The 14,447-nt window shown below is 35.4% G+C and overlaps 1 protein-coding gene across 2 annotated transcripts in view; it reads right to left on the reverse strand.

Moving 5' to 3' along the window:
• The window catches only part of CPNE8 (copine 8), a 211,950-nt gene that overhangs the window by 148,057 nt on the left and 49,446 nt on the right, over positions 1 to 14,447 (reverse strand). Inside the window, exon 4 of one of the 2 annotated variants that reach the window (XM_026502116.4) lies at positions 7,610 to 7,713. In XM_026502116.4, the coding sequence (XP_026357901.1) occupies positions 7,610 to 7,713 (104 nt within the window). Of the gene's footprint in view, positions 1 to 7,609; positions 7,714 to 14,447 lie in introns of those variants that run through there. The other variant, XM_044385555.3, reaches the window with a different exon arrangement.

Consider the following 14,447-nt stretch of genomic DNA (forward strand, 5'->3'; position numbering starts at 1 on the left):
CCCTGCTCTCCTCCAAGTTGCTAAGACAACAGCTTCATCGGAGGGGAGAGGAAGTGAAGAGTTTTGAAATAAGTTTGAGATTAAAATTCTAAAGTGAAGACTACATATGATTAACAAAATAAGATGGTTCTAATAAACGAAAGTGACTGAAAACTCTCAAAATTAGACCTTGACATTGTTAAGGGAGTCCTTAACCAAGGGGAAAAACTGGAATTACAGTATTGGGAAGAAATTTTTTAAAAACTTACTTTCCTCAAAGTGTTGAGATCCTTCAAAAATAAAATACAATAACATTATACATTCCACAATTATCACCATTAGATTTATCAAGAAGGAAAATAATTTGCGAGGTAAGTCAAATCTAGACTCCTAACTACCTTGTTGCTGTTCCAGTCTAAGTGAAAAAACAAGAGTGAAAAAGATTGTATCTCATTTCTCCTATTCTCTGGCTCATGTTAGATAGTGATGTGACTACCCACACCTTTTGCTCAAAGGCATTTTTGTGCAGCTGTTCTGCCAATAATAGTTTTCAACTGTGACAAAAAAGTGATTTATAAAGTACTTTACTATTATCAGTGTGATAATTTTAACAAAATAAATAAATGCCAACGTTTATGACCTATCTGTGATCCATACGTAGTATGATGACAGAGACCATGGCTCTTCAATGAAGAAGTACACATTGAATCAAAAAGGCAGGAGAATTTTAAAACTCATAGTTGATAAACTAATCTTAAATATATATCTCAGGCATATTACAATAACAATAATAATTACTATGAATTAATCAGAACTTACAGGAATTTGGCCCAGTTTTGACAGGAAGACATATTCATTCTGTCTCTCCCTCTCTTTCTCTGTCATTACAATTTTCTATCAGCATTGAAAGTTAAATAAAAAAAGGATCCTGAAAAACATTTTTCAAACCTTCCATAATAGGCAATTCTTTACATCACACATTTTTCACAGCTTCTTTTTAATTGTTTTTTTAGAATTTTATGAAATCAGTGGACAGATCAAATAAAACACAATTCTGAAAACCATTTACATCTGGCTGTTGGCCAGTTTGGACTACTGTATTCTTCAACATCACTGTTCCCTCAAGGGAACATGTTGTCATAAATGCATTGGAGTATCACTATAGTTCTCTGGGAGATGCAGACTGGGGTTACAAATGATTTTATTGCCTACTTTATCCTGTTTTTATTTTCCAAATATCCTACAATGAATATTTTTTCCTAGGAATAACACATTGCTAAGACAAAATTTAAAAACCAATTATAATTAGGTATACTAATGAATAAACAGATACACATAACAATGAACAAATGAACAGTAAACAATGAACAGTGAACAAATACAGTGTTTTCCACACTTATTTGGGTAGATATGCTGGAAAAATCACAAAGGAAGGAAGGAAGGAAGGAAGGAAGGAAGGAAGGAAGGAAGGAAGGGGAAAGAAAGAAAGAAAGAAAGAAAGAAGGAAAGAAAAAAGAAAACCTGTTCTCACAGGTTAAAGGTGTTATGTGAGATATTCTAATACATGGTAAATCAAAAGAATTAACTAAAGTGATATCAAAACTACTACATGAACTAAGAATATACTTGTTACTTTTCTCAATAATCAGGTATCCCTTTCTTTGGCCCTAATTGTTTGAATTCTTCAGAGATGCTATACAATTGAAATAAAGCTCTTTGAATCAGATTGCTGAAATTAACCAAATGTATTCAAAAGATAAAATGATACATAATTCAATTTTGCAATATGCTTTCACATTTTGAACATTACATAATTTCCGTGAAAATTACTATAATTTTTAGAAGAAAAGAGAAAGCTGGAGAAGTTAAAACACATCAATTTACCTACACTAATTTCTGTCATTCTATTTCTTCTTGTCACACTGAGATGAAATAATATAACATGCTCCCATTCCTATCAAACATAGCAATTTCCTAGACAGTCTTACTCTTGTTTATTTAGATAGATTAAATATATTCTATCATACTATTATATTCAATGTGCAGCAGAATACTTTAAACATATACTTTCATCAGTATTAGATAACCAAGGCAAAAATAAAAATATTCTAGTTTAGACATAATTTTTAGACTGCATAAAATTTTAGAAATTCGGGTTTTGTAGCATTTAATTACAAACTATTTTAGTCAAAATCTGATCCTTTGAACATATTACACTTTCTGGGCCTTGGTTTTCTTATTTACAAAAATGGATTAATTCCACCTCAGAAATTTGTTGGGTGGGTTAAAGTTATATATGCGTATGATTCTATTACAAACTGTGAATAAGAGTAGTCCTATTACTAACAAAAATAACCTCTTTTTGTCTGTGCCTACAAAACTCAAACTCCATGAGCTTCTATAACTATTTCATTTAGTTTATAAATAACTGGAAGATGTTAGTAACAAACATATTAAACCATCTTATCATTCCTTTCTTCTGAATTTCTGCCAGTAAATGTATAGTTTTGTTTTCCTTTTAATTCCCTGAAATACATACAGTGAAGTTAAACAATACTATTGATTTACCATCAAGTACTAGAGAAGTATGCGACGTTCTAGCAATGCCCTAACTTCCTCCTACCTTTAAGTCTTCCCTTGTTCATGTAAGCATATCTAGTAAGCTTACCAACATGACGTAAGTACCAGGTACCTCCCTAACCTAATATATTCATTCTCATTTGGACTCACTAGTTTGTCAGATTGATTGTTGAAACACTACCTATTTAAACAGGCATAATATCTGAAGACTAACTAGCACTGAGATCAGTGGAATTACATTTCTTGCACTGGACACTTTTTTTAAAACCCATTAGCTTCCATAGCCACATCTTCAGTAGAGATGAGAACGTGATCACTAACCTCTGGACAGGTAAATCATTCTTTACCTTCTTTTCCTCTCTAGAATGATTAGCCCAGCTCTTAGTTTTTGCTCTTTGGTCTACTGACTAACAAACACTTGATTGCTATCATCCTTTTGAAAGCATCCTTCTTTTCATTCCATGTGAAATTCTGTAATAGCCACAGTTACGACATAGGTGATAAAGGATGAGTAGGGCATAGGCTTAAGAAACCAGGGCCAAGTAGGAACAGCAGTGATACAGTCACCTGGCAGCAGCTGCTTGTGATGGTGACAGAGGCTTTTGGGCAGACAGCAACCAAAACAAAATAGAAATGGTTCTGAAAATCAGAGCTAAAACACAGGCAACAAGTTCAGAGAATGAAGCATATAGGATCTTGGCTTTACAGGCATATTCTACCAAACTTAAAAGAAGAATAGATACCTATGTTCCTTACACTATTTCAAAAAATAAAAGGGGAAGGAAAACTTCCAAATTCAGTCCATGAGGCCAGCATTACCCTGATATCAAAACCAGATAGACACCACACCAGAAAAGAGAACTACAGGTGAAAATCTCTGATGAACATAGATGCAAAAATTCTCAACAAAATACTAGCAAACTGAATTCAACGATACATTAAAAAAATCATTCACCACGATCAAGTAGGATTTATTCCTGAGTTGCACGGGTGGTTCAATATTTGCAAATCCATCAATGTGACACATCACATCAATAAAAGAAAGGATAAGAACCACATGATCATTTCAATAGATGCAGAAAAAGCATTTGACAAAGTACAACATCCATTCGTGATAAAAACCCTCAACAAAGTAGGTTTAGAGGGAATATACCTCAACATAATAAAGGCCATATATGAAAAAAACCCACAGCTAACATCACCGTTAATGGGGAAAAACCGAGAGTTTTTCCCCTAAGGTCAGGAACAGGGACGTCCACTCTCACCGCTATTATTCAACATAGCCACAACAATCAGAGAAAAAGAAGCTATAAAGGGCATCCAAATTGGTAAGGACGAAGTAAAACTTTCACTATTTGCAGATGACATGATACTCTATATATAGAAAACCCAAAAGACTCCACCAAAAAACTGCCAGAACTGATAAATGAATTCAGTAAAGTTGCAGGATACAAAAATCAGTGTGCAGAAATCTTGCATTTCTATACACCAATAATGAAGCAGCCAAAAAAGAAATTAAGAAAACAATCCCATTTATAATTGCACCCAAAATAATAAGCTACCTACGAATAAACCTAACCAAAGAGGTGAAAGACCTGTATTCTGAAAGCTATAAAACAGTGATGAAAGAAATTGAAGATGAGATAAAGAAATGCAATGACATTCTCCATGCTCATGGATTGGAAGAACAAATATTGTTAAAATGTCTATACTACCCAAAGCAATCTACATATTGAATGCAATCCTTATCAGAATACAGCACTTTTCACAAACTAGAACCAAGAATTCTAAAATGTTTACGGAACCACAAAACAAATGGTGTTGGGAAAACTGGACAGCCACATGCAAAATAATGAAACTGGACTGCTTTCTTACACCATACACAAAAATGAATTCAAAATGAATTAAAGACCTAAATGTGAGGCCTAAAACCATAAAGACCTAGAAGAGAACACAGGCAGTAACTTCTTTGACATCAGACTTTGACACAGCAACTTCTTTCTTGATTATGTCTCCTGAGGCAAGGGAAGCAAAAGCACAAATGAACTATTAGGACTTCATCAAGATAAAAAAGCTTCTGCATAGCAAAGGAAACAATCAACAAAACTAAAAGGTAACCTATTAAATAGGAGAAGGTATTTGCAAATGACATATCCGATAAATGGTTAATATGCAAAATAAGTAAAGAACTTACAAAACTCAACACCTCCCCACCAAATGATCCAATTAAAAATGGGCAGAAGACATGAAGAGATATTTCTCCAAAGATGTCCTGATGGCCAACAGACACATGAAAAGATGTGTTCATCATCACTTACCATCAGGGAAATGCAAATCAAAACTACAATGAGGTATCACCTCACTCCTGTCAGCATGGCTAAAATCAACAATACAAAAAGCAACAGGTGTGGACAAGGTTTTGAAGAAAAAGGAGCCCTCATGCATTGTTGGTGGGAATGCAAACTGGTGCAGTCACTGGAGAAAACAGTATGGAGGTTCTTCAAAAAGTTAAAAACAGAACTATCTTATGATCCAATCCCACTACTAGATATTTACCCAGGAATACAATAACACTGACTCAAAGGGAAACATGCACCCCTGTGTTTATAGCAGCATTATTTACTATAGCTAAATTATGGAAGCAGCCCAAGTGTCCACTGATTGATGAATGGATAAAGAAGATGCGGTGTGTGTGTGTGCGTGTGTGTATACATATATATATATATATAAAATGTCGTATTATTCAGCCATAAAAAAGAATGAAATCTTGCCATTTGCAATAACACAGATGGAGCTAGAGAGTATAATGCCAAGTGAAGTAAGCCAGTCAGAGAAAGACAAATACTATATGATTTCACTTATATGTGGAATTTAAGAAACAATACAAACAAGCTAAGGGAAAAAAATAAGAGAAAGAGAGAGACAAATCAAGAAACAGATTCTTAATTTTAGAGAACAAACTGATGTTACCAGGGGGCATGTGTGTGGGAGGATGGGTTAAATTGATAATGGGGATTAAGGAGTGCACTAGTTGTAACGAGCACAGGGTGATGTATGGAAGTGTTGAATTACTATATTGTACACCTGAAACTAATATAAAACTGTATGTTAACTAACAGGAATTAAAATAAAAACTTAAAAAGCATATGGGATCTCTAAATTGGTCTCAAAGATTAGAACTGGGATTGAGTACTCTTGTCCATATCTTTTTATTCTAAAATTTGACTCTGAATAATTTATACTCAGAAAATTTTTTTAAAAATTATAAGAAATTTACATACCAGGGTACTTGCTGTAGGATTACATGTAATAGTAAAAATAGAACAATCCAAAATGTCCTTCAGTAGATGTCTGGCTACGTAAATTGTGTCTTTTCAAGCAATGAAAATTATGCAGCATTAAAATAAATGAAACATATATAACATAGTGGCATAAAAAGATACCTGAAAAATTCAAGGAATAGAGAAATATTTGTGTTTTTCAAAATATTGAGACTCCCATGTGCTTGTATATCTTCAAAACGAAGATCTGCAAGTACAGATCTACAAAACCAAGTCATTTACATTTTTGGTTGTTTGTGGGTTGAGGTTTTTTTGGTTTTTTGTGGGTTTTTTGGTATTGAACTAACAGGAAACTTTCACTTTTAAATGCCTATATTATTTAAAGTTTATAATAAATATTTACTGCTTTTAAATGAGAGAAAGCAATACAAACAAATAAGAAAGAGAGAGAGGAAGAGAAATAAAGAGAACAAGAAAGAATCATGAAGTAGTGGCTGGTTTCAGGATCAAGTTAAGTCTAAAACCAGAGAGAAAAAATTAAGCAGATACCATGCTGGGGTGAGAGAGAACAGCTGCTACGAAGGCCTGAACAACAGGAGAACCACATTCGACACAATTTATATGTGGCTTTTAAATAACAACACTGTGCAATCTCCAGGATGAACATGGTCAGGGAATCATTATATTCCACTTTAGGATTTTTTCTCAGAAGTATCATTTTTACTATTTGAAAAGGAGTTTCAAGGACATAAAAAGTGAATGGGATATAATAAATTTTGTTTGATAAATATAATGAATACTTAGAACTCCTATAACTCTTGAAAACAGGGCCTGGGATAAGATTCTCCTTTTTTAAACAGAAAGTTATTTTACTGCACACATTTTAGAGGAAAATGAGAAAGGCTGTTAAGGGCAGATAAGTTTCTTTTTACATTAGGAAGCAATCTAGGATGTTTTCAAAGAAGATATTAATACTTTTATCAAAAAAATATTTATAAATTGTGACAGCCTGGTACATTTTATTGTTTCCAGCTATTTAAAGACATTTATAAAGACTTGCAATGGTCATAAACTTTAATTTATTAAGTTTTTTTAATTAAGTTAAGAAATAGCAACAGATTTCCCTTGAGCAATCTTCAGATACCTAACAGTCACCAGGGTTTACACATCTGTGAAACAAAAACTCAGTAATGAATATCTTACAAATAAACTGACTCCAGATTCTCTGCAGACAAGAAGTTGAATTTAATGATAATTTTTTGATATGCCTAACTCGGCATCAAAATAACAAGAATATTAAAAATATCAAAAATTCTGACTCCAGCATCCTGGGTCTTGGAAATACAAGACCACGAAGAGATAAAGGAAGCAACAGGTAGGCAGAGCTCTGTACGCTACACAAAGAAGCAGCTGAGAGAAACTTCAAGATCTGGGGGACATCAGCCATGGGAGCAAATGAGATCACCTTGGAGGATATGCAGAACTTGCAAAGAAAGCACCGACGCCCAAGATAGTCTGAAAGAATGTCCGTATATAACCCCCAGCATTTCAGCATAGTTAAATTGCTCACTAATTTTTTCAATAAACAGCCAAAAACCTATAAAATGAAAAGTAGTGCTAGGGATAGTGCACAGGCCACACTCTAAATAGAATTAATCTGGTTTCCTACCAATATAATCTAGTATTCGTGCAACCAGACCCAGCCATATGTTACAAAATTTGCCTTTAAAAATCAGTTTCTTAACAATCCAAGTTAAACCAGAACTTACAAGTCAAAACGAAGGTTCTCCCTTTCTTCAAAAAAGTAGTCCAGGATAAATTTTCGTACAAAATCAGGATTTAAAGTATTATCAATCACTTCAGTCCTTCCAAACTGTAGAGAAAGAGAGAGAGGGAGGTTAAAATCAAGCCTTGCAGGGTTACCTATTACAGCATAGTACTTAGTATTAACATAGTTCCTTGAAAACATAAGCAATAAATATCCAAATGACTTGATAAGGTAAGCCCTGCAGAAAAGTTTTTGGAAACAAAATCATTCCCTCTTATTCACTCAGGGAAATCTGAAAATGAGCACTGAGTTCATTCAAATTATGAGGACAGCAGCTTCTGAAAACTCATATAACAAGCTGTAACATGTTCTTCCCTCTTTCTCCCCACTTCAATGCCAAATGCCACTCTAGTCAAAAGAAGTTATTTCTGTCTTAAATTTCAGTGTTTCACAAATATTCTTCCTAACCTAGTGTATAGCTAGGCCAAGCAACATATATTCTTACATCTGGAGGGGTCCAAGTATTCATAATCAGGAAGTCCTCTATGCAAAACAGTTTATTAGCCATGTTTTCAGGAGAACTTCCTTATAATCTAATAATCTATTACACACTTCAATCATTTGGGTTTTGTTTTGTTTTGCTTTAATTCTTATGCTATCTGGACAGCCTAAAATGGGACCTATAATACTTACTGTTTTTAAGCTAGTAAGTTGCACTTTTGCTTAAAAAAAAATGTTTCTCCATCTTAGGGAAGTGAAAACCAAGAAACAAAACTTTCTAGTCATTCAACAACATGAAGGAGGGCCATCAGACTCTGAGTCCAAAGTCAGAGCAGAAATATAAATTTTACAACTCTTTTTGGTTTTTTTTTTTTTTTTTTTTTTGTATTCAGCTTACGTTCTTCCCCTCCTGCTCCCACGGAATTCTAATAAGGGAATTTTAACCTTTGGTTCTGAACAGCATTATGCACGCCATCTTATCAGAGAACCAACTTTTATTAAAGTTCATGGAAATACTATTTTTTAACAGGAATAAGAGAACTGTGCTAATCCACTAAAAAGTGAAGGTCATGCTTACATAAATTTTGATAATAAAACTATGGTACAAAATACTGATGACAAAGGATTTACTATGGCTACTGCTAACTAATTATCCAAAAAAGAATTAGTTTGCAGAGGCTTATGTATCTGACAATGTTTTATACCATGGACCCGTATCGTACAGACAAACCCCAACTAAGGTCGTTAATTCAACATTTCCAAAATACTCAAACATTTACTTTGAATAATAGTAATAAGTACAGCCACCATTATTGAGAACTTACTTTGTTTCAAGTACTTTTCACACATTACTTTAAATCTTTACCATAACCATGAAAGGTACGTATTATTAGTCCCGCTTTAAAGACGAAAAATCTTTAAAAATAAATAAATAAATAAAGATGAGAAAATTGAGGCAGAGGATTCACAACCTTTGGCTACAAAATCTACATTCACTTTGGCTACCAAATCTACATTCTTTCTAGGACTCTCCTTTATTTCAGAATAAAACATGTGAGGCCCTGAGATGATCCAACAATGAGTCTATCCACGGTTTCGGATTTTTAGAATGTGGGAACGTACCAAATAACCATGTGCTGGCAGTGCCCATACACCCCAAAAGAGCAGTGCAGGGGTCAAGAAGTTTAAGTCTTGAACCAGACGCGGCCTGGGCCGTCCAGCCTTTGAACTGTCTGGAAGCTCCCCAGGCGATAGCAGAGAGCACCAAACCAGCAAATGCACAACATTCTGGAATAGAAATTCAGCCAGGATCCACCTTCCCCAGCACCCAAAATCCCTCTTGTGGATTTGAACCCAAACTCACACTCAGAGGAAAGAAGACAGAGTGAAACTTCCCAGTGCGAGCCCCACTGAGTTGCAAGCCAACAATTTTCCAGGGCCTATGAGCCATTAAAACATCCACAAACCCGTGCCTTAGGGACCGCGGGCTTGTCAGCAATATGGGTAGCTGCATATACTCTGCTATCTCAAGTGAAGATTAATAGGCAGCCATTAAAATTTTAGCTAATCATCTAGATATTATGAACACTTACTACAATATGCCTTCCACACATAGCCCTGAAACTACTTTCGATGGTATCGCCAGTAACCTTCACATTGCAAAATCCGGCGGTCACTCTTCGGCCCTTCTCACACTAGATGGCTCAGCAGCAGGGGACACAGCTGTCCACTCCCTCCTTTCTGAAGCAGTCTTTTCTTGCTTTTGACACCACACTCCTGTTTCTCTTCCCCTCCTAGATTCTCAGGCATGCGATCTTTCATCGTCAGAGCACAGTTGTAGGCCCTCTTCCTCTGTCTACCTTCGCTCTTCTGGTAGATTACTTTATCTGTTCCTTTGGCTTTAAATCCCATCTACATGATGGTAACGTCCAAAGGCAATCAGCCCAGACTCCCCTCCGAGTCGCTCATGGCGGCAACTGCCTTCTTGGCTTATACACATGGTTATCTAACAGGCCCCTCAGAATTATTATCAGACTTTAAATACTTATTTTATACCACAACCAGCACCCAATCCTGGTCCTTACCAAGTCTATCCCTTGTCGATATAGGACACCATCATCCTCTCGGTTCCATTGGCCGTAATTGGGAATCAACCTTCTGAACTCCTTCTTACGAACCCACCAACTCCTATTCATCACCACCTCATAAACTGGCAATTCCAACCTCAAACACGTCTCCCGGCTGTTTCCTTCTATCTGCGTCTCCTGTCGACAGCTTACTTCAAGCTTTTCAGCTTTCTCATGGACCACCTCAAGGCCCTCCTAACTCACATCTTTGTGTACTCTTGCTCTCCCTCCGATTCTTCCTCCATATAACATCCAGAATAATCTTTTGAAAAAGTATAAACACAGTCATGCAATTTCACCTCCCAAAAGGTCGCTAATGGCTTCCCATAATACTTCAAATAAAACCTTTTCTTTTGTCTGCAGGACTGGCTCCTTTCTACCTCTTGGATTTCATCATGGACCAGTATCTCCTCTTCCTCTTCACCCCAGCCAGCTGGCCTTCTTTTAGATCCCTTTACTCACCGAATCCTTTCCATCCTATGGCCTTTGCACCTATGTGAGCAACCCCCCTCTTGCATGGGTGACTTTTTCTCATCTTTTAAGCCTCTATTTAAAAGTCAGCATTCTGGCTTTAAAGACTCATGCTAATGTTGGCCCCCTACCCTAAAATTATTCTCCTTCATAGCACCTGTTTTTTCCTTCATAAAACTTACATTTTGTAATTATACTTTTATTTATTTGTTTTATATTTCCCTCACTAGACAGTATGTTCCATGAAGGCACAAGACATGCATACCTGTTTGATTTACACCTATACAAAATGGAACAAACGATTAACTCAAGGAGATCTAGATTGTTCAAAGAAAAAAGGATCAAAGATCATGTATAGTATAATACCAATCTTGATGAAAATATATGTTTATACATAGAAAGAGGAAAATAGAGGAAGGTATACCAGAATGTAGAAATTATCTTCTAATTGTTTGGTTTATTTTCATTACGTATTTCTGGGTTTTCCTAATTTCTTGCAATGAGTATGTTTTACTTTTAAAATCAGAAACAGGGGTGCCTGGGCGGCTCATTTGGTGGGCATCTCACTCTTGGTTTTGGCTAGGGTCATGATCCTAGGATCACGGGATGAGGCCCCACACAAGGCTCCCTGCTCATTGCAAAGTCTGCCCGAGATTCTCTCTCCCTCTCGCTCTCCCTCCCCCACTGCCCCTTCCTTCTCCTTGTGCACTCTCTCTCTCTCTTAAATAAATAAAATCTTTTAAAAAATTAAAATACAAAACTTTTAAGCGGTGTTGCTGTTTTTTAATTCATTCTATTATGAAAAGTGAAAGCTGGCAATAATAAGAAATCACAGACACATTACGACTAGTTTAGCTCATGGGAAATATGTTGGTTCTTTCCCAGAGGCTGGAATATATTAGCTATCAACCAAGTGATTAATCTTTTTGACTTGAAATGAAATTTGTCTCAGCTAATGCCTTATACTACCAAATAAGAAATTTCTAATTCCTTAGAAAATGTACAGTTGCATATAATTCTATGCGGATCAGAGGGGATTAAAATTTTAAGGAAAGATGATTATTAATAACATTTATCGATGGTATACACCCAGGAATAGCTACATTTGAAAGAACTGCAACGTGTATCTTACAAAATCTTCTTCTGAGTATCAACTATCCTGGATTGTCAGAAGTACCTACAAAGCTGACTACAATAACCTCTGGCACAATGAACATATTCAGATATGTGGACAGTCACGCCTTTTTACATAACCAGACAGTATTAAGTTTTGTCATCCCATAATGAGAAAAATGTGAGAAAAATGTCCTTTACTCAACAAGGGTGAAAGTTTTCAGTCATTTGAAAAAAGTATGTAAATTATTAATTCTATTGGAATATAAAACAGTTTCTCATAAAACTTTAAGCAAAAAAAAAAAAGAAACAATTGACAATCAAGTCTTTGAAAGTTTTCCTTTGTTTTATGCTTGAGCTAATAGGATAAATACCTACTTTTCCAATTTAGGAACAAAGCCTGCAGAAAATGATAGAATGGAAATATTTCTGTTTTCTAAATCAACTAATTGTTAAACTGCTTCAGAGGAGCAGTATTAGAAGAACAGGCACTTATTTATGGCACCAAGCGGATGAACTCTGTTTTGATAAAAATGTTCAGAAATGTTTAATATATTGTGAAGACCCAGAACAGCCACCCAGGTCACAGTCGTGTGTCAAATCAAATGAAAGTGATGGAGAAAAATGTCATCTGGACAAGTGCGCACTTGTAGTTTGGTTCTTTTTTTTTTTCCTTAATATTTTATTTATTTATTTGACAAAGACAGACAGTGAGAGAGTGAACACAAGCAGGGGGAGTGGAGAAGGCTTCCTGCTGAGCAGGGAGTCCAATGTGGGGCTCGATCCCAGGACCCTGGGATCATGCCCTGGGCTGAAGGCAGACGCTTAAAGACTGAGCCACCCAGGCGCCCCTGTAGTTTGGTTCTTATATAAGAATTCTATCTTAGTGGTGATGATACACAGAGCATGGTCTCCAGGAAGACTAGATAAACTGAGTATTGCAAAGAGAATATTAAAATAAATTCAATTTTAAAAAAAGCTCAGTTTAGGACTATACATATCCAACTTGCATAAAGGATACAAAGCCCAAGCATGCACACACACACACATACACACACACACACACACAAACACCATTTGTACACATTTTCTCTTGAAAGGTAAACATTTGGATTACCAGAAAACCCATGGACCTCCTCCTCTAAGGGAAAGATATTTAGTTTTCTCATGTAACTCTTTATCTAAGACTTTTTTTCCCCCTTTTTACATATCAAAGATCTGAAATTCACTTAATTATAAAAAGACAAGTGGAAAGTCTGAAGGCTTTATCTAGATGTTACATTGTTACGGATCACTGACAGGTAGCTATAGATGTAGATGTGAATGTAAATTCACACACGGAAAAAAAAAGGATATTTCACATAAGTGGCTTTTATTCACTTTTTAGGATCTTCTATTTTTAGGAATGAACATAAATCATTAACCAACAATAAAAGAATGCCTTGATCACATCCCTATATTGGTCACACATAAAATACAGAAAAGATTGGGAAGCCTGGGTTGCTCAGTCAGTTAAGCGTCTGCCTTCAGCTCAGGTCAGTCCTGGGATCAAGCCCCACATGGGGCTCCTTGCTCAGCAGGGAGCCTGCTTGTCCCTCTGCCTGCTGCTCCCCCTGCTTGTGCTCTCTCTCTCTTTCTCTGACAAATAAATAAATGTTTAAAAATCTTTAAAAAATAATAAAAAAAAAATTGGGGGCACCTGAGTGGCTCAGTCGTTAAATGTCTGCCTTTGGCTCAGGGCGTGATCCCAAGGTTCTGGGATCAAGCCCCACATCGGGCTCCCTGCTCCACTGGGAGCCTGCTTCTTCCTCCCCCACTCCCCCTGCTTGTGTTCCCTCTCTCGCTGGCTGTCTCTCTTTCTGTCAAATAAATAAATAAAATTTTAAAAAATAAAATTTAAAAATTTAAAAAAAATACAGAAAGAATTAAACTCCACCAATTTTTAAAATTATAGTGCTTTAAAACCTTAGTTAAAACATTTTAATATAATATACTCTAAAAAATAACAGTATTTTAAGAAACTGTTAACTATGTCATGGCTTGCTATTAATTTTGTGATTAATGACATGCATTACCATCTGAAGAGAAAAAAAAGGGACTCAATTTATCAGGGAGGTCCTTATTGGGGAATATGGGTTAATTTTTATCATGTATCAGTTAGGTTTTCATTTATGTGACACAAAATATTTTTAAATGAACTGAGTAGATTATTATTTTAGTCTACTCTATTATTTTAAATTAGATTGTTTTATTTAGGTTATTATCTAAATTCAATTGCAAATAAACTTAAAACTGTATTCACACCAACCCTGAAGTCTCTGACTACTTAAAAGCAGTTCTATCCACAGATGGACAATAAATGTTGTTGATGCACATTCATTAGAAAGTGGGCAATTATTAATTTCATATACTCAAAACTAACTTTTGATCATTATCTTTAAAATCCTCCAAAGGAATAATTCCTAGATTTTCTTAAGAATTATTACATTCTATTACTGCCTTTCATAAGATTTTGCAACACACTTTGTCCCCTTCCTAAAATTATTCTATACGATAGACATTTAGGCATAGTTTTAGCACTGAGAGTCTTAAATTCTCAATGTTTGTTTTTGTGAGCTTTATTCACTT

Source organism: Ursus arctos, unplaced genomic scaffold (assembly GCF_023065955.2).
Source record: "Ursus arctos isolate Adak ecotype North America unplaced genomic scaffold, UrsArc2.0 scaffold_26, whole genome shotgun sequence".
In the NCBI taxonomy this organism is placed as follows: domain Eukaryota; kingdom Metazoa; phylum Chordata; class Mammalia; order Carnivora; family Ursidae; genus Ursus; species Ursus arctos.